This window comes from Solanum dulcamara, chromosome 6, assembly GCF_947179165.1.
Source record: "Solanum dulcamara chromosome 6, daSolDulc1.2, whole genome shotgun sequence".
NCBI classification, from domain to species: domain Eukaryota; kingdom Viridiplantae; phylum Streptophyta; class Magnoliopsida; order Solanales; family Solanaceae; genus Solanum; species Solanum dulcamara.
Window position 1 is genome coordinate 11,240,343 of NC_077242.1, and position 18,450 is coordinate 11,258,792.

General features: G+C 35.4%; 1 protein-coding gene across 3 annotated transcripts; it reads left to right on the top strand.

Annotated features, from left to right (window-relative positions):
* Positions 1-785: 785 nt before the first annotated feature.
* On the top strand, positions 786-18,240 carry LOC129891946 (probable WRKY transcription factor 20). 3 transcript variants are annotated; one of them, XM_055967446.1, is made up of 5 exons: positions 786-1,325; positions 16,069-16,767; positions 16,849-17,023; positions 17,117-17,278; positions 17,760-18,240. In XM_055967446.1, the coding sequence occupies exons 2-5, from the start codon at positions 16,074-16,076 to the stop codon at positions 17,995-17,997; spliced, it is 1,269 nt and encodes a 422-aa protein (XP_055823421.1). In that variant the 5' UTR covers positions 786-1,325; positions 16,069-16,073; the 3' UTR covers positions 17,998-18,240. The 3 variants fall into 3 exon arrangements, with proteins under 3 accessions (XP_055823421.1, XP_055823420.1, XP_055823419.1); XM_055967445.1 differs by having other exon boundaries at positions 786-1,305; XM_055967444.1 differs by lacking the exon at positions 786-1,325 and adding an exon at positions 12,778-13,259.
* The last annotated feature ends 210 nt before the right edge of the window (positions 18,241-18,450 follow it).

Here is an 18,450-nt window from a genome sequence, read left to right on the forward strand (position 1 = left end):
AGATGCTTGAATAGCTAACACATCTCGAATCACCCGTTGAAGTTTTGGAAAAGCCTTGCCGCGATTCTTCCACCAATTCAAAAGATGAGGTTTGCCTTGTGCATCCTTAATGTTTTCCGTTCACTAATTAAGATATTCATCAAAATTCATTTCATTATAAAGTAAGACCAAGATAACTTTCTAACATATCATCAATATTATCTTCATATCTAAACCTAGATATTTTTGGTTCTTCATCAGGATGTGCTACTTCATTTAATCTACCAGAATTATACAAGTCGTATAATTTTTTAGCTTTAGTTTTTATGTTATTTTTAACTATTGTTAAATTAGGTTCTTCGTCATCTTGAATATCTAAATTTAAATAAAAAATTTCAACCATTAGTGATGCACCTGCTTCTTTGTGTGTTGGGTTTAATAAACAAGCAGTTAAATAGATTTAAGGAATAGGAAAAAAATATTTTTAAAATCTTTCAATCATTTCCTTAATGAAATTTTTAAATCTTTGATTATTTCTGAAATAATTTTTTTTAGTGGAAATAGCACAAATATTTGGTAAAACTGAAGGACCCAACTTTTTAACCATCTAATTTGTGAATTTGTAACCACCTAAGATTTTGAAGAATATATTACCCTTATTGTTAGAGGGTGACTAAGATTTCGTTAATCAGTTTATTAGAGAAGAAAGAATATTAGACGTGGTCTGTTCAACTTTTCAAACATATAATAATATTTTACACAATTTAAAAATATAAAACGAATTGTAGTACCATTAGATCTTCGAAACCCATTAAGGGTTTGTTCTGTATTTGAGTTTCTGTTCAGTTTCTTTCAAATTTTTTTGGTATTTTTTGGTCGATTTTGTAGTTTTATTTTTGTGTTGTAGTGTGATAAATCTTGGCGGATTCTTTAGAAGTGGATGAGTGAGCTAGTAGTGGAGTTTTTGCAGTACTTTTAAGTTCCTGAATTGAGAGAAAATGAAGAGGATTTTCGGTTTTGGAGATACGAAGCAGCTGTCGGTGGTGGAATTGTAGCTGATTTTTCCTAATTTCAGTGAACATTTCTGGTTTTGGTGTTTGTATTTTGGCTTTTGGTCTGATTTTTTATTTCAGATCTGGGAGAAATTAGAAGAAAGTAGGAGTGGGTTGTTGGAAATTCTCAAAATTAAGTTGCAACAAGATCATCGCAAGAAGGTAACACCGGCAACCAGGTCATTGTGAACATCATCTTGACAATCCGACGTGAACAGTAATTCCGACGTAAACAGTAACTTCGATGTGAATAGTGTTTTTCGACGACAACCAGGTTTATTTCAACTGGAGTTGGTACCTCCGATTTTCATATCTATTCTTTGTTCATACACTTGTAGTTACATTTTGCTGACTTTAGACCTTTGAATAATTTATTACTTCATACGCATTTTTGTGGCATTGGATAGTGATGATAGACTAGGGTCATGTTCTCGTTCAGGAACGAGGATGGGGGTAAGGAGGTTAAAAAAGAGTCTAGACTGAGAGTAGGTTCTTGGCACATTGGGACGTTAACGGAAAAGTCCATAGAGCTAGTTAAGATTCTTAAAAAGAGGAGGATTAATATAGCTTGTGTCCAAGAAACCAAATGGGTAGGTCCTAAAGCTAAGGAGGTAGACGGGTATAAGCTTTAGTTTTCTGGTAGATCGAAGTATAGGAATGGGGTAGGCATTTTAGTAGACAATGATTTAAGGAATCAGGTGGTGGAGGTTTGGAGAGTCACAGATAGGATGATGTCGATTAAGGTGGTCGTTGAAGGGATCACTTTGAACATTATTAGTGCTTATGCGCCGCAAGTGGGCTTAGGCGATGAGGAGAAAGAGGCGCTTTTGGGAGAATTTGAATGAGTTAATGGGAGGCATACCTCATATTGAGAAGATTTTCGTGGGAGGGGATTTCAATGGGCACATCGGGTCTATTTCAGGAGGTTATGATGATGTGCATGGAGGCTTTGACTACGGGGACAGAAATGGAGGAGGATTTTCACTTTTGGATTTCGCAAAAGCCTTTGGGTTGGTGATAACCAATTTAAGTTTCCCAAAAAAGGAGGACCACTTGGTATCCTTCCGTAGTTCGATGGCTAAGACTCAGATAGATTTTTTACTCCTTAGGTAGAATGATAAAGGTCTGTGCAAAGACTTTAAGGTCATTCTGAGCGACAACCTTACAACCCTATATAAAATCTTGGTGATAGATTTAGGTATCAAGATGATGAGGAAGAAGAGGGTCAGGGATGATCGACCTAGGATCAGATGGGGGAGTTTGACTACAGCTAGTGCCTTGGAGATGAGAGAGAAATTAAAGGATATAGGGCCCTGGGATAGTAGTGGGGATGCGACCAGTATGTGGGATAGGATAGTTAATTATATTAGGGTTTTAGCAAGGGAAGTATTGGGAGTCTTGACAGGTAGTCGTAGTCGGCATCGGGGAGACTGATGGTGGAATGGAGAAGTGCAAGGGAAGGTGGAAGCAAAGAAGATGGCGTATGCGAAGTTGATAGAAACAAAGGATGAGGTGGAGAAGTGGACGAATATGGAACTTTATAAGATAGCACGGAGGGAGGCGAAGTCAGCGGTTTTGATGGTAAAAATGACAGCTTTTGAATGCCTTTATGCTGAACTAGAAGAGAAATACGGGATAGGAAATTGTTCAGGCTAGACAGGGCGAGGGAGATAAGGGAACACGATGTGGATCAAGTGAATTGCATTAAGTACGAGCATGGAAAAGTATTGGTAGATGAGACTCTCATTAAACAGAGATGACAATCATACTTCCATAAACTCTTTCAGGAAGAAGGGGATAGAGACATTATATTGGGAGATTTAGAACATACAAGGAGGTATCACGATTTTGGGTATTGTAGGAGTATTAAGGTCGAGGAGGTTAAGGGTGTTGTTCGTAGGATGCGCTGGGGAAGAGCAACCGGACCTGATGAGAATCTTGGGAAATTTTGGAAGAGAGCGAGCTCGGTAGGTTTGGATTGGCTGACTATGTTATTTAATGTCATTTTTAAGACCGTAACGATGCCCGAAGAATGGAGGTCAAGCTAATGATCCCTCTATACAAAAACAAGGAGGATATTCAAAGTTGCAACAACTATAGAGGTATGAAGCTACTAAGCCATACTATGAAAGTGTGGGAAAGAGTGATGGAGATGAGGGTGAGGAAAGGCGTGTCTATTTCAGAGAACCAGTTTGGATTTATGCCGGGACTCTCAACTACAGAAGCTATCCATCTTATGAGGAGATTGGTGGAGTAGTATAGGGAGAGGACGAGGGACTTGCATATGGTATTCATCGACCTAGAAAAGGCTTACGATAATGTTCCAAAAGAGATACTATGTAGATGTTTGGAGGCTAAAGGTGTACCTGTGGCGTACATTAGGGTGATCAAGGACATGTATGAGGGAGATAAAACCAGGGTAAGGACAGTAGGAGGAGACTCAGACAATTCGCAGTTGTAATGGGGTTGCATCAAGGATCAGCTCTTAGTCCATTTTTATTTGCCTTAGTGATGGATGGATTGACGCGACAAATTCAAGGTGAGGTGCCATGGTGTATGCTTTTCGCGGATGACATAGTCCTGACTGATGAGACTCGTAGCGGAGTTAACATAAGCTGGAGGATTGGAGACATACCTTGGAGTCTAAAGGGTTGAAGTTGAGTAGAACCAAGACAAAATACTTAGAGTACAAGTTCAGTGAGACACCTCAAGAGGTTGGAGTGGAAATTAGGCTTGTTTCTCAGGCCATCCAAAAGAAAAGTAGTTTCAAGTATCTTGGGTCTATCATACAAGGCAGTGGGGAGATTGATGATAATGTCACACATCGTATTGGGGTCGGGCGGTTGTAATGGAGGCTTATTTTGCGAAGTATTATGCGACTAGAAGGTGTCATCACAACTTAAGAGCAAGTTCTACAAAGTGGTGGTTAGACTGGCTATATTGTATGGGGCAGAGTGTTGGCTAGTTAAGATCTCTCACGTTTAAAAGATGAAAGTTGCCGAGATGAGAATGTTGAGATAAATGTGTGGGCAAACCAGGAGTGACAGGATTAGAAATGAGGCTATTCGGGACAAGGTGGGAGTGTCCTCAATGGAAGACAGGATGCGGGAAATGCGACTGAGATGGTTTAGGCATGTGGAGAGGAGAGACACAGATTCCACAGTGCAGAGGTGTGAGAGGTTGGCCATAGATGATTTCAGAAGAGGTAGGGGTAGGCCGAAGAAATATTGGAGAGAGGTGATTAGACAAGACATGACGCAGTTACAACTTACTCATAGACTTTACTTGACATTTAAAAATAAAATGACATGCAGTTTCACATTTTATACAACTATTATTATATCATGCTATACCATCTCCTACAATTGAATTATATATGTGTGCAACACATCTAATATGAGAACTATCATCATAAATAGGGCAAAGTACCAATTTTAGTATATCAACAGCAGATGTATTATTAGAAGCATTATCTAGGGCAGTGGCGGAGGTAGAAATTTTATCAAGGAGGTTCAAAAAAAATCAAGCATGCCTACAAATGCGCCTAAAATTAGAAAATGTTACAAAATAAATTAACTTAGCAATTTAAGATGGAGAAAATAAATGAAGGGAAAAGGAGAAGAAAAAGAAAACGTATAGGTGTTTTTTTAATTTTTTACACATACAAGAATAACCATTTTTATAGCAATATGAGAAGAGGACAAGTTGAGCAAGTTGCCAATTTGCTTAGTGGGTCCATGAAATGGACATCCACTACTCCACTTGCTCATTAATACTCCTCCTTGGATGTCCACGTGAAATACGCCTCATTAAAAACTTTACAAGAAATAATATACATATTTATCAGAAACATCCATAAATATGCATGTTTATGATAAAAAGCCTCGTTAAAACCTTACTAGAAAAAAATCTAGTGGGAAAAAGTCTAGTGAAGAAAAAAAGTACACACATCTGGTAATACGCCTTGAGTGCTGCCTCGTTAAAAATCTTACCAGAAAAATCCAGTGGGACAAAACCTTGGTTAAGAAAAAAAGAGTGCAACGCGTATTTTACTCCCCCTGATGAAAACATCACTTAATATTTCGAAGACGACGCATTCTAATTTTGTATCTCATTTTCTCAAAGGTTGAAGTCGGCAATACCTTGGTAAACATATCTGCTAAATTGTCACTTAAACGAACTTGTTGGACATCTATTTCACCCTTCTTTTGAAGATCATGAGTAAAAAAAAATTTTGGTGAAATATATTTTGTTTTGTCTCCTTTGATGTATCCTCCCTTCGGTTGAGCTATATATACAACATTGTCTTCATACAATATTGTTGGAACGTCTTTTTTCAAAGAAAGGTCACATGTTTCTTTATCACGTGATAACTTCTATATCACGTATATCTACTGAAGAAATTTAATTTTAGTTATCTTTATTTTTAAAATTAATTTTCATCATGTCAAACTTGTCAAAATTGGAATTTGTAGCACTTGATATTTCTAGCAAAAGTTATTTGTCGTGGTACTTGATACTGAAATCCACCTTACCGCTAAGGGTCTTGATAATGCTATAATTGAAGTAAATAAAGCATCAAGTCAGGATAAAGCAAATGTTATAATTTTCTTTCGTCATCATCTAGATGAAAGCCTAAAGGTTGAATACTTGACAGTGAAAGATCCACTTGAATTGTGGAAAGACTTAAAAGGGAGGTATGACCACCTCAGGGCAACGGTATTACCAAAGGCTCGTTATGAGTGGATGCACTTACAGTTTCAAGATTTTAAAACTATAATTGAGTATAATTCTGTTGTATTTAGAACAACTTCCCAATTAAAATTATGCGGGGAAACTATAAATGATGAGGACATATTGGAAAAGACACTAACTATTTTTCATGCCTTTAATGTGATATTACAGCAGCAATACTATGAAAAAGATTTTCAAAAATACTCTAAATTGATCTCATGCCTTCTGGTGGCTGAGCAACATAATGCTCTTTTAATGAAAAATCATGAAACCCGTCCCACTAGAACTGCTACGTTAAAAATCAAGGCCACAATAATGTGTGTGGACGTGGCAATGGCACAAGATGATATAATAATCATCGTGGTGGTGGTCAACATAAAAGAAAGAACAATATGAGTTCTCAAAGTGGTCCTTCAAGAAGTAACTATCACCGTTGTGGCATGAAAGACCACTGAAAAAATGAATGTCGGACGCCTGAATATTTTGTAAGGCTTTATCAAAATTCATTCAAAAGAAAGGCAAATAGAGGTGGTGCCTCTTCTTCTAATAATATGATAAAGTCACACTTGACGTTTGAAAATAATATTGAGGTAGGACCTTCGCATAATAATAATATTGAAGCAAATATGGCTTTGAAGGATGATGGTTTTAATGACCTCAATGATATTACTCATTTTGATATTGAAGACTTCTTTAAGGATTATAATTGATGTTTCATGTTATTATATGATTTACAATATGTTGTTATTTTTATGTACTTTTGATTATCATATTTTTTTACGTTTATTTATTTAAAAGAAAAAAAAGAGACATATATTTTTCTAGCAATATTGTTACTTATTTTATCTCTTATAATGTATTTTTATTTTATGAAGATAAATAAATTTTTCAGTCTTCAATTGGATCCAAGATAAATAATGAAGATATGTGCCTTTTGGATAGTGCCACAACTCATACGATATTAAAAGAAAAGAAATATTTTTGTCATTTAATTATGAAAAAAGTCTACGTCAATACAATATCTGGTAGTACAAAATTGATTGAAGACTCTGAAAAAATGGCCTTATTACTACCTGGAGGAACGATATTGGTAATTGATAATGCATTATATTATAGTAAGTCTCAAAGAAACTTATTAAGTTTCAAGGTTATTCGCCAAAATGGCTATCATATTGAAACTGCGAATGAAGGAAAGGTTGAATACATTTATATTACTAAAATAAATATGAAGAAAAAAATTATGCACGAAAAATTACCTTCACTTTTTTTTGGATTGTACCATACAAATATTTGTACTGTTGAATCACATGCCATAGTAAACAAAATATTTACTAATTCTAATGATTTTATCATTTGGCATGACCGATTGGGCAATCTTGATTATAATATGATGTGCAGAATTATTGAGAATTCACATGGACAAACTTTGAAGAATCAAAAAATTCTTCAATCTAAGGAATTCTCTTATGTTACTTGTTCCTATGGAATACTGATTATTAAACCATTAGCAACTAAGGTTGGAATTGAATCCCCTGCGTTTCTGGAACGTATACAGGGTGATATATGTGGATTAATTCACCCTTTATATGCACCATTTAAATATTATATGGTCTTGATAGATGCATCTACAAGATGGTCATATTTGTGCTTATTATCAACTCGCAACATGACTTTTGCGAGAATGTTAGCTCAAATTATAAGGTTAAGAGCACAATTTCTAGATTATGCAATAAAGACAATTCGTCTTGATAAGGCTGGTGAATTTACATCTCAATCCTTTAATGATTATTGTATGTCGGTTGGAATAAAAGTTGAGCATCCGGTCGCTCATGTCCATATTCAAAATGGTCTAGCGGAATCATTGATTAAACGTCTGCAATTGATAGCTAGATCATTGCTAATGAGAAAAAAAATCTTATTTCAGTATGGGAGTATGCTATTTTGTATGCAACAGCACTTGTGCGCATAAGGCCAACAAATTTTTATGAATTTTCCCCATTACAGTTGGCGTTTGGAAGGGAGCCAAATATATCTATCTTAGAATATTTGGGTGTACGGTATATGTCCCAATTGCTCCATCGCACCACATAAAGATGGGCCCCCAAAGAAAGTTGGGAATATATGTTGGGTATGAATCTTCTTCTATTATAAAATATTTAAAATCTACGACTGGAGATTTATTTACGGCAAGATTCGCTGATTGTCATTTTGATGAATTAGTATACCCAACATTAGGGGGAGAACATAAGCAATTGGAAAATGAGATAGATTGGAATTTATTATCAATATCTCATTTAGAACCTCGAACAAATCAATGTGAGCAAGAAGTTCAAAAGATGATTTATTTACAGAATATTGCAAATCAACTGCCGGATGCATTTACTAACCTTCCACGGGTTACTAAATCACATATCGTAGCTGCTAATGCTCAAGTTCGAGTTAATGTCCCGGTAGGATAATTTATTCAAGCAAATGAGTCTAGGCCACGATTAAAACGTGGAAGACCAATTGGTCCAAAAATAAAAATCCTCAAAAAAAGAAAGGAATAAATGATCAAGGTGATCATAATTTGGAGGCAAGTGCTCAAGAAGAGCCCTAAGACACAACAAATGGTGATACCACCGAGAAGGTCCAAAATATGTCGATGAATGTATATACAGAAATGATTGGCCAAAATAGAAGGATCCAATTCAAGCAGAGTTAACTTCACCTGAAAAAGTGAAATTTTTGATTCATTAATCCGAACACCTGAAGGTGTCAAGCCAGTAGGATACAAATGAGTTTTTGTGCGTAAACAAAATGAAAAAAGGTGAAGTCGTAAGATATAAAACACAACTTGTAGCCCAAGTTTTTTCACAAAGGCCTGGTATTTACTATATGGAAACATATTCCCCTGTGCTAGATGCAATTACCTTCAGATATCTAATGAATTTGGCAGTTCATGAAAAGCCTGAAATGCATCTAATGGACGTGGTCACTACCTATTTATATGACTCATTGGACCACGATATTTTTATGAAAATTCCTGAAGAATTCAAAGTGCCTGAAGCATACAAGGAATCTCGAAAAACTTGCTCAATAAAGCTTTAGAAATCCTTATACTGGTTGAAACAATCAGGGCGCATGAGGTACAATTATCTTAGCGAATATTTGCTAAAAGAAGGATATAAAAATGATCCAATTTGCCCTTGTGTCTTTATGACAAGGTCTGAATCTAAATTTGTCATAATAACATTATATGTTGAAGATTTGAATATTATTGGAACTCCGAAAGAACTTTCAAAGACAGTAAAATGTCTGAAAAAAGAGTTTGAAATAAAAGACCTCAAAAAGATAAAATTTTATCTTGGTCTACAAATTAAACATTTTACAAATGGAATATTTGTCCATCAGTCAACATATACTGAAAATATTTTAAAGAGGTTTTATATGAATAAAACACATCCATTGAGTACCCCAATGGTTGTGAGATTTTTTTATATTAATAAAGATCCATTTCAACCTCATGAAAATGATGAAGAGTTTATTGGTGCTGAAATACATACCTTGGTGCAATTGGTGCATTAATATATCTTGCCAACAATTCTAGACCAGATATAGCTTTCTAGTAAACTTGTTAGCTAGATTTAGTTCTTCTCCAACGTGCAGACACTGGAATGGAATTAAGCATATATTCAGATACCTCCGAGAGACCATTGATATAGGATTGTTTTATTCAAATGAATTCACATCACAATTGATTGGTTACGCAGATAAGGGATATTTGTCTGATCTCCATAAAGGTCGGTCACAGACAGACTATTTATCTACATGTGGTGGTACAGCTATATTATGGCGTTCAACAAAGCAAACTATGGTTGCCACTTCTTCAAATCATGCAGAGATAATAGTCATTCATGAAGCAAGTCGAGAATGTGTTTGGTTAAGATCTATAACTCAACACATTCAAGAAACATGTGGTCTTTCTTTGAAAAGAGACGTTCCAACAATATTGTATGAAGACAATAATGCATGTATAGTTCAACTGTAACATCCCCTAAAAACGTTGTATACGATATTTCAATTCTTGCCTAAAAATGATACAGCCTCTGTATTTTGGGCATAACCTTTTATAGGGTTGTCCAAATTGGGTGATTCAAATTTCTGAGTAACCACAAGATCATTACTTACAACGCTTATGAAGACCATATTTTAAGTTTCGGAGGTTAAGTAGGTCAAATAAATTAATTGTTGTAAGACAGAATGTTGTGACGGAAAGGAGTATTTATAGAAGAAAAATCATATCTTACTATAGGATTATCCAAATTGGTTCATTCTTGAACGACATAAAACTAGACTTCTATATCTACAATTCTTATGAAGACACCAAATCGTAATAAGGAATTTATCCTGTTCAAACGTAGCTCCGAAAAGGAGTATTCTGTCAAAGATAACTCATTTCACCTACTATGGAAAAATCTAGATACATTTGACATCACTCATGACATAAATTGTCCTCCATTTAACATCATCCATGACATCAATATATTCCATTAAATTTTTAGATTTTTCTTTATAATTATTTTATTTATTGTTAGGTCTCTCTTTCCCACCTATAAATACCACCTTATTTCCTCATTTTATTCATCAAGCTTTCTCAAGCAAGTCTTCTCTCTATACACTTCTTTACACATTCTCAAATATAGTTTTAGTTCTTAGTAGTGAAGAAATACTATTACGGTGATTCATATACTCCGGGTAGTACACAAAACGTTCCGGCGAGGAGAAAAGTTAGGACTCAAGAGTGTTCATTAAATCTTTCGGTATCGACTAAAGCTTCGGATTCCAAGTATGTAAGGCTTCAATGAGAGTATTTCTTCCACTCTCATGTCTAAATTATTTTGATTATATGATAAATTATATTTATTTTCTTTAAGCTCTACTCTAAGTTATGTGGGTATTTATCCATGGGTTCTTCCACCCATGTAGTCCAAAAACTCTTTCAATTAAGTCTCTTGATTTCAAGTAATATTTTCTTATGGTAATTCTTATTTTTACTTAATAGTATGAATCATGGTTAAACTAATGATTATTGCTCTATTTTGATGCAACATAATTTCATATGTATGAATTGATGGTTTACAAGTAATTCCTCTATTTATCTATTTAAAGGTTCTTGAAATTCATGGTGGGTTGTTTAAAGCATGATTTTTAATTAATGGATTTCAAAGTATTTATGTATATTTATTTACATACATATTTGCAAGTTGAAGTGATTTGAACCCACCTAGTTTTACTATGTTTTTAATAAAGTTTGACTTGAAAGTTTGACTCCAAATAAATGTTTATGAAATCAATATCTATGATAAAAAAGGAATCCTATGAAATGAAAGAATGATGAAATGATATGAATGATGGAATCTTTATGCAATAGGACAATTCTTGCATATTTGAATTATCAAATGTTTTAATGAGCTATTCTACCGAATATGATGTTTGAATTCTCAAGTTATATGCTATGAATATTTTGAATTATTAAACTATTCTGTGGGATTGACTTAGCACCGAATGAGGCATTGAGGTGGGATTCGGTAAGGGAATCCTAGTAGCAACCCCTTGTCTCATTAACTATGTGCCAACATAGGAGTCCTTGTAGGCTTAGGCTAATGGATCCATAAATAGCCCTTAAAGTTAAAGTTAAAGAAATGAATGAAGTTGACGGAGTTCTACCTAGCAAGTAGTCTTCCCGGCCAACGTAGGGGGTTATGTTGGATTCCATGTAATAGCTCGCATGGTCTTAAATGTCGGTTATGGTTAATTTCCCACAAAATGAATGTTTTAAAGTATATCTATATGATTTATTATGCATACATTAAATTATGTTCCATATTACATGAATGTTTTAATGTTTTCTCAATGTTCATGCATCCTTACATACTTAGTACATTCAAAGTACTAACGCATACTCTTTTGCCTACATGATATCACCATGTAGGGACCAGTGCTCCTTCTCGTTCTCCTCCACGTGGCTAGTTGATATTCCATTGAAGACTATTTTTGGTGAGTTCCCATGTTCCGGGAACAATACTCCTTTATCTTTCTAGCTTATGATATGTTGAGATATTTTACTATGGCATTTCTTTTATTATGATTGAAGGTGAGCTAGGGACTTGTCTTAGCCCCGTTAAATCTAATAGTTAGAGGTATTGTTGGACATATGTAAGTTGAAGATTTACTATTATGATTTCTGCTTGTTTATTTATCATCATTACCTATGAAAAGCTAAAAGAATGCTAAGAGGCTTGATTGAGGTACTTTCGGGTTCCTCATTCGCCATGTCACGTCTAGGCCCTAGGCTTGGTTCGTGACATCAACTGAAGGGAGGATACATCAAAGGAGACAGAACAAAATATATTTCACTAAAATTCTTTTTCATTCATGATCTTCAAAAGAGGGGTGAAATAATTGTCCAACAAGTTCGTTCAAGTGACAATTTGGTAGATATGTTCACCAAAGCATTGTCAACTTCAACCTTTGAGAAAATGAGATACAAAATTGGAATGCATCGTATTCGAGATATTAAGTGATGTTTTCATCAGGGGGAACAAAATACGCGTTGTACTCTTTTTTCCTTAGCCAAAAATTTATCCCACTGGGTTTTCTTGGTAAGGTTTTTAATGAGGCAGCACTCAAGGCGTATTATCAGATGTGTATACTCTTTTTCCTTCAGTAGGCTTTTTCCACTGGATTTTTTCTAGTAAGGTTTTAATGATGAACATTTCATGTGGACATCCAAGGGGGGTGTTAAAGAGCAAGTGGGACAATGAATTGGATATCCACTTGCAATTGCTTTGCTTTTTCTTGTGTGGGGCCCACTTAAAGTGGGCAATTTGCCCACTATTTTTCTTACTTTTTAGCTTTTTCTGTCTATAAAATGCCTGTGTTTTGGTATTAAAATACACACAGATATATACAAGGCAATTTTCTCTCTTTCTCGTTTTATCTCACTATCTCTCTTTCCAATTAATTTACAAAGTTAGCTTATTTTATAACAGAAATCAAATAAAATTTTGCGTAAATCCGGTACTGGATGATCCGATAATCGATAGCTATTGGATCGGTACAAAATCGATGACGGACCGGTACCAGTACCGGTAGCTCCCGGTTCCGTTGCCAGACAAGTGTCTATATTGTAACAGTAGCAAAGTCCAACATAGGAATTGGATTCCCCTTTCAATAAATCACAATCTTTCCTAAATCTAAGGTACATTGATGCTCTCTCACACCCCCAAAACAGAAAAAAGAGCTCATCAAAAGTCTTCTTTTATAAAATTCTTGTTAATTAATCCCAAAAAAGGTTGAAGTAGTTGCCTTTCAAACACACACACAAAAGCAGTAGTGACATAGACATCCTTGTTGGTGCTGAGGAGCTAAGAAAAGAGTAGTAATTGGCTTAACTCAATTTTGATTGAGCTCCTAAAACAGGAGCAAAATTGAAGCTTTCTGTAAAACAAGGTCAGAATTCTCTTCTCACTTCATTTCACCTTTTTTTGCCTTCCTGTTTTTGCTTATGCTGTTGTTAATTCATTTTCTTTAACCACTTTTGGGGAGGGGGGGTTGAGAAATTGAGAATATTGTTGAGTTTGATTTCTCAGGTCTATCACTCAACTAATAGTTATTTGGAAAAAAAATGATTTCAAAAGAAGAAACGCGATATTCTCAGATGATAATTTTTAGTTGAGTGATCATATGAGAAATCAACCCCAATATTGTTCACTTTTTTATGTTTATTTTATCTTTGATTCTGAACTTTAATTAGATACTATTCTGCAACTGATTTGTTCACTATTAAGCATTTAATTAGGAATAGAAGAATCATAATTGGTAACATCCTCCTACTTTGGATATGTCAATATTTCATCAAGTCAAGTCACTCGGCTTATCAACCACGCCTCAATCCAAAAAGAGTTGGGGTTGTTCTATCACACTCAATTTGGTGATTTATGATAATTACGATGAAAATTCTAATTCCGTGTTGGATTGTAAAGTGTTTTGGTTATTTTGGAGAATCATACATATTATCAGTTTGATGCTTTAGTCATAGCTTTTGATTGTCATTTTGATACCAATACATTGAGTGAAAAAAAATGTACATAGTTGTTCCAGCTAACATACCTGGAATAATTCTACCACTTCTATTAGGAGTAGCTTTTTTAGTGCTAGCTGAATGTAAATTAATGACTTTAGTGCAACGTCAAAAGGGGCTTGATGTAGTGGGATTGTTTTAACCTCTAGCAGATGGTTTGAAGTTGATTCTAAAAGAATTTATTTCATTAAGTAATGTCTTTAGGCATCCCTTTCAAGTGCAGTTGACGTAGAATTTAGGTAATTCAGAAGGACTAAACGAACTGATGAAAGGGAAAATTTAGGAAAGAATAGCTAAGTAGAATTCTTCGTTTGAGAAACAAGAGATAAAATAAGTCCTGAATAAGAGCCGAAATAGGATTAGAGGAAGGAGCCGATTTTTAAATAAGTAAATCAGATCGAAAATCAAAATTCTAAAATCAAAACTGAATTTGTATTGTTGGTGGCTTTCGTCGGTTGAAAGTGGAGGAGCTGTGGGATGAGGGGGTTGAAACACCGAAAAGAGATGGTTATCAGTGGGTTTTCCGATCTGTAAACATGCAAGAGTTATGGGTTTAGGGGTCTCTTTGGAGATTGAGTCTTTTTCTTCTGACGAGGTTTGATTTAGGGAACAAGGGGGAGGGTTCTACGGTTGCCGCTGGTGGTGGTGGACTAGTGGTGATGCCGGTAAAGGCCAGTGACTGGAAATACTGATTTTAGTGCTGTGGTGGACCGCGGTGGTACAAAAAGATAAAGAGAAAGAAGAAGAGAATAGTTAGCTGATTTCTAATGAAACAGAGTGTTGATCGTTGTTTATCATATCATGAACACCTTTCGACTAAATTTGTTGGATTGATAGAATTGCCTCCTAATCGAGTTAGGTTAATCACATATCTTGCTTCATGTGTTTGCTTGACCTATTTCATGGTTGTTATAGAGATTTCTACTGGGAATATTGTCTTGGTATAGAATCTTTGCATTGGTGATTCTAACAAATCAGCTATGGGTTCTGCTGGATCCAAAGAATTAGTGCATCCTCAGAGGTCTAACATAAAAGTACGTTTGTTAAAATGGATGTATGCTCCCAATGGAGGCAAAGCGCTATGTGAGTTATCTGCCCAAGTCTTGTTGGATAAAGTTACCCGATACCTTGTGCTGGTGAAAGGTAGCAGGTATACGATTATAGTTGAGGTGGACGCAAACTGGCCCCAATACCACCTCATAAAAAAGTGAATGTATATTCATAAATAATCACATTTTACGGTGGGAAAAGTAGAACACATAGAGGATAATGTTTCTCTGTAGATGTTCATGCACATAACAGTCTATATGTGCATTAATATGACGATTGATGTTTTCAAAAGGAGACGGGAAACCCGAAATCACATAAAGGAAGTTGTCGCAAAAGCCCTAGAAACTCTCGAAATCAATATAATTTTATTTAAGAATAGAACTGAATAAAATTTATCCCCCCAAAAAGAAGAAAGAACAGAACTTAAATAAGGCAAAGTCTCGGATATACAATGCTGGTTTGTTGTTGTTACACTTACATTATGTTAGGTATTGTATTTTACATTAGTTCTTTTTAATACCTAATTTACCTGAAAAAACAAATTATTTAGTACTATAATGAATAAGACTTGAATGAAGTGAAATGGATACAAAGAATCTAAAGCTGACATATACCTATTATAATTCCCATAGCTTTTCTACATCTTGTCTGCTTGAGTTCAATATGTGCTCTTATCCTTTTTAAGTAAAATAATATATCTGTCCTTTTTCTTATGAACAAGAAATTTGGACAGGGCCAACCGTTAGGACCAACCGCAGCCTTTGAAACTCGGGGATAATGTGTTCACCCCTCTACCCTTCTCCACTTAAGACCCGGCTTAGTTCGCGTGGTGTAGGGGTCAAACCTCTGACCTAAGTCAGAAGTTCCTCAATCTTTGCCACTTAAACTAAGTCCTGTATGCAGAATAATATATCTGTCTTTGTGTGCTATTAATATCTACTTGTCATTGGTTCGTCATGCTCTAAAAAAACTGATGTCCGATATGTTCAAAATAGACAGTGGCGCCTCACTTGTGTGCTACATTTTTGAGATTAGCGGATCTATATGTTGCATATGCCAATATACTTGTATTTCATTCCTGCCCTAAATGTTGTACTTTGTTGTTTTTACTTCATATACTTCTTTCAGGTTGAATGGGTATATCTAAGGATGATGTGTCACAATCCAACCAAGAAGATAGTTCCTTTTCTAATGTACCAGAGAAAGACACAGAAAATGTGCATCAGAAAAAGGGCCCCGAGAGTGAGGGTGGTGCATCAGAATCTAGTCGAGTTTCTGTACTACCAAAGAAGGAACCATACATTATATCTTGTAAATCAGATTCTCCTGTAAAAGACGGAAACATTTCCCTAGTACCTGGAAAGGCTTCAGATTCTTCACAACAAATACAAAGTCAGAAAAGGGAAGAATTTGTATCTCAACCTCATCAAGAACTAAAAACTTCTTCAACAATAGCTGAGAATGCTTTGTATAAGTTGCGAGCTAGGCGGAACCCTGATACGAGTGTCCAGGATTTGGCATCTGATCAAGGAGTCACTCCCTCCAGTGAACCTGAAAAACCATCTGAAGATGGATATAACTGGCGAAAATATGGTCAGAAACTTATTAGAGGAAATGAGTTTACTCGGTGTTATTACAAGTGCTCTCACCCTAATTGTCTAGCAAAAAAACAAGTGGAGAGATCACATGATGGGCATATTACCAATATTCACTATGTAGCAAAGCATGAACACCCAAAACCTCTAAATAGTCCCCAAATCTCCTCTGAGCTTGTAGTGCCTTTGGAAATGAGATGGCCAAACATGCCAACGGGAACACCACGTGAAGGTACTCAAGATTGGCCGAGTCAATTACTTTGTTTGATCTAGATATGTAGGAATTATAAATTTTAATTAGTGACGTAATTAGCTGAAGGTGAGAAATCTACTGCGCTTGGTGAAGCATGTCAATCTATCGAGCCATCGAAGAGCCTGATTTCAGCGGCTGTTGTATCAGCTGGTGGTAGTGCACAAGATACAGTCCTGAAGCCACTTAAATCAGGAGATGAGGGTGATAATAATGGTAGTCGGAACTCAAAGAGACGGTATGTGAAAGTCAAAATCCTCGTTATTTGTCTTCAGTGTTCAGGTCTATACACTATCTTAGAGTTGATAGTTGTGCAACTGTTTTGCAACAGGAAGAAAGAAGTACCTACGAGTGATGACATGACTCCACCTATGAAGTCTCCTAGTGAACCACGACGCATCGTTCAAAGTAGGAGTGAAGTGGATATACTCAATGATGGTTACCGATGGCGCAAATATGGGCAAAAATTTGTGAAAGGAAATCCAAATCCTAGGTAAATATTTCCTTTTCTTAAGAACACGTTTGTAAAATTTTGCCCATGCAAAATAAGCTTCCTCTCATCACCTCTCAACCTTGAGTTCTTTTCTTGTAATGTGATTGTTTACAAAGCATTCCTATTCTTCCACTGTGACCCGTGAAAGGAACGATAGCAATCGAATGTGGTGTATCAGAATAATTTGATGTCTTCATATCATACCGAATGTCCACCATTCCTTTTTAAGTTGTCCCAAAGTAGTCCGAAAATGGAATAACTTTTTCACGGGTCCTGTTCGCTCTTCTTGATACAACTTCTTTTTAGAAAGAAAAAGTTAAAATACTAAATCCTCCCATTTGGTCTTACAATCATATCTTGCGAGGTAATCTATAAATGAAACACTAGACCATCAGATTAAAAGAGAAAAAGAAATTAAGAGCATTAGGCCTACTTGCTGCAGTATAATCTTGTTGTATAATATAGCTTGTTTTATCTGCAGGAGTTACTACCGATGCTCGAGTGCTGGTTGCCCTGCAAAGAAGCATGTTGAGAGGGCATCTCATGATCCAAAATTAGTGATTACCGCATATGAAGGGCAACATGAGCATGACATCCCACATTCCAGGACTGTTATACAAAATTCAGCAGAGGCTGATTCTAATACAACCATAATAAGTGGAGAGTCCACATCTGAATCAGGTGAAAACAAACATGTTGTACATATTGGTGCCAATTGAGAGCATAATACCAAACAATCAAGCTCATCCAGATTTAGATAATGTTACTTCATCAACTCATCTAATCTTATCTTTTTCTTATTTGTTGTAATTGGTCAATTATAAAAATATTATGTATAAAAGAAACAGTTGATTTAACCTCATAATATATGTTAATTTCTAAATTTGATGTATAAGTTGTGTTGTCAATAAACATAACAGAGTTCAGATTTGATCATATGTATCTAATTTGTTGTCAGTTGATCATGTGCTTAACGATAGTTTCTTTAATTCTTGTAAAAGTTATAAGTTACTATAATACTATTTGATTTATTACATTTTAAATGCTTTTACAAATTCAAGATGACTTTTATTCTCATAACTATATTTAATTAGCCTATGCTTAATAAACACGTGTACAGAGTAGTACTTGGCAATTTGCATGTTTAACCATACTAGACTGAGCCCCAGAAG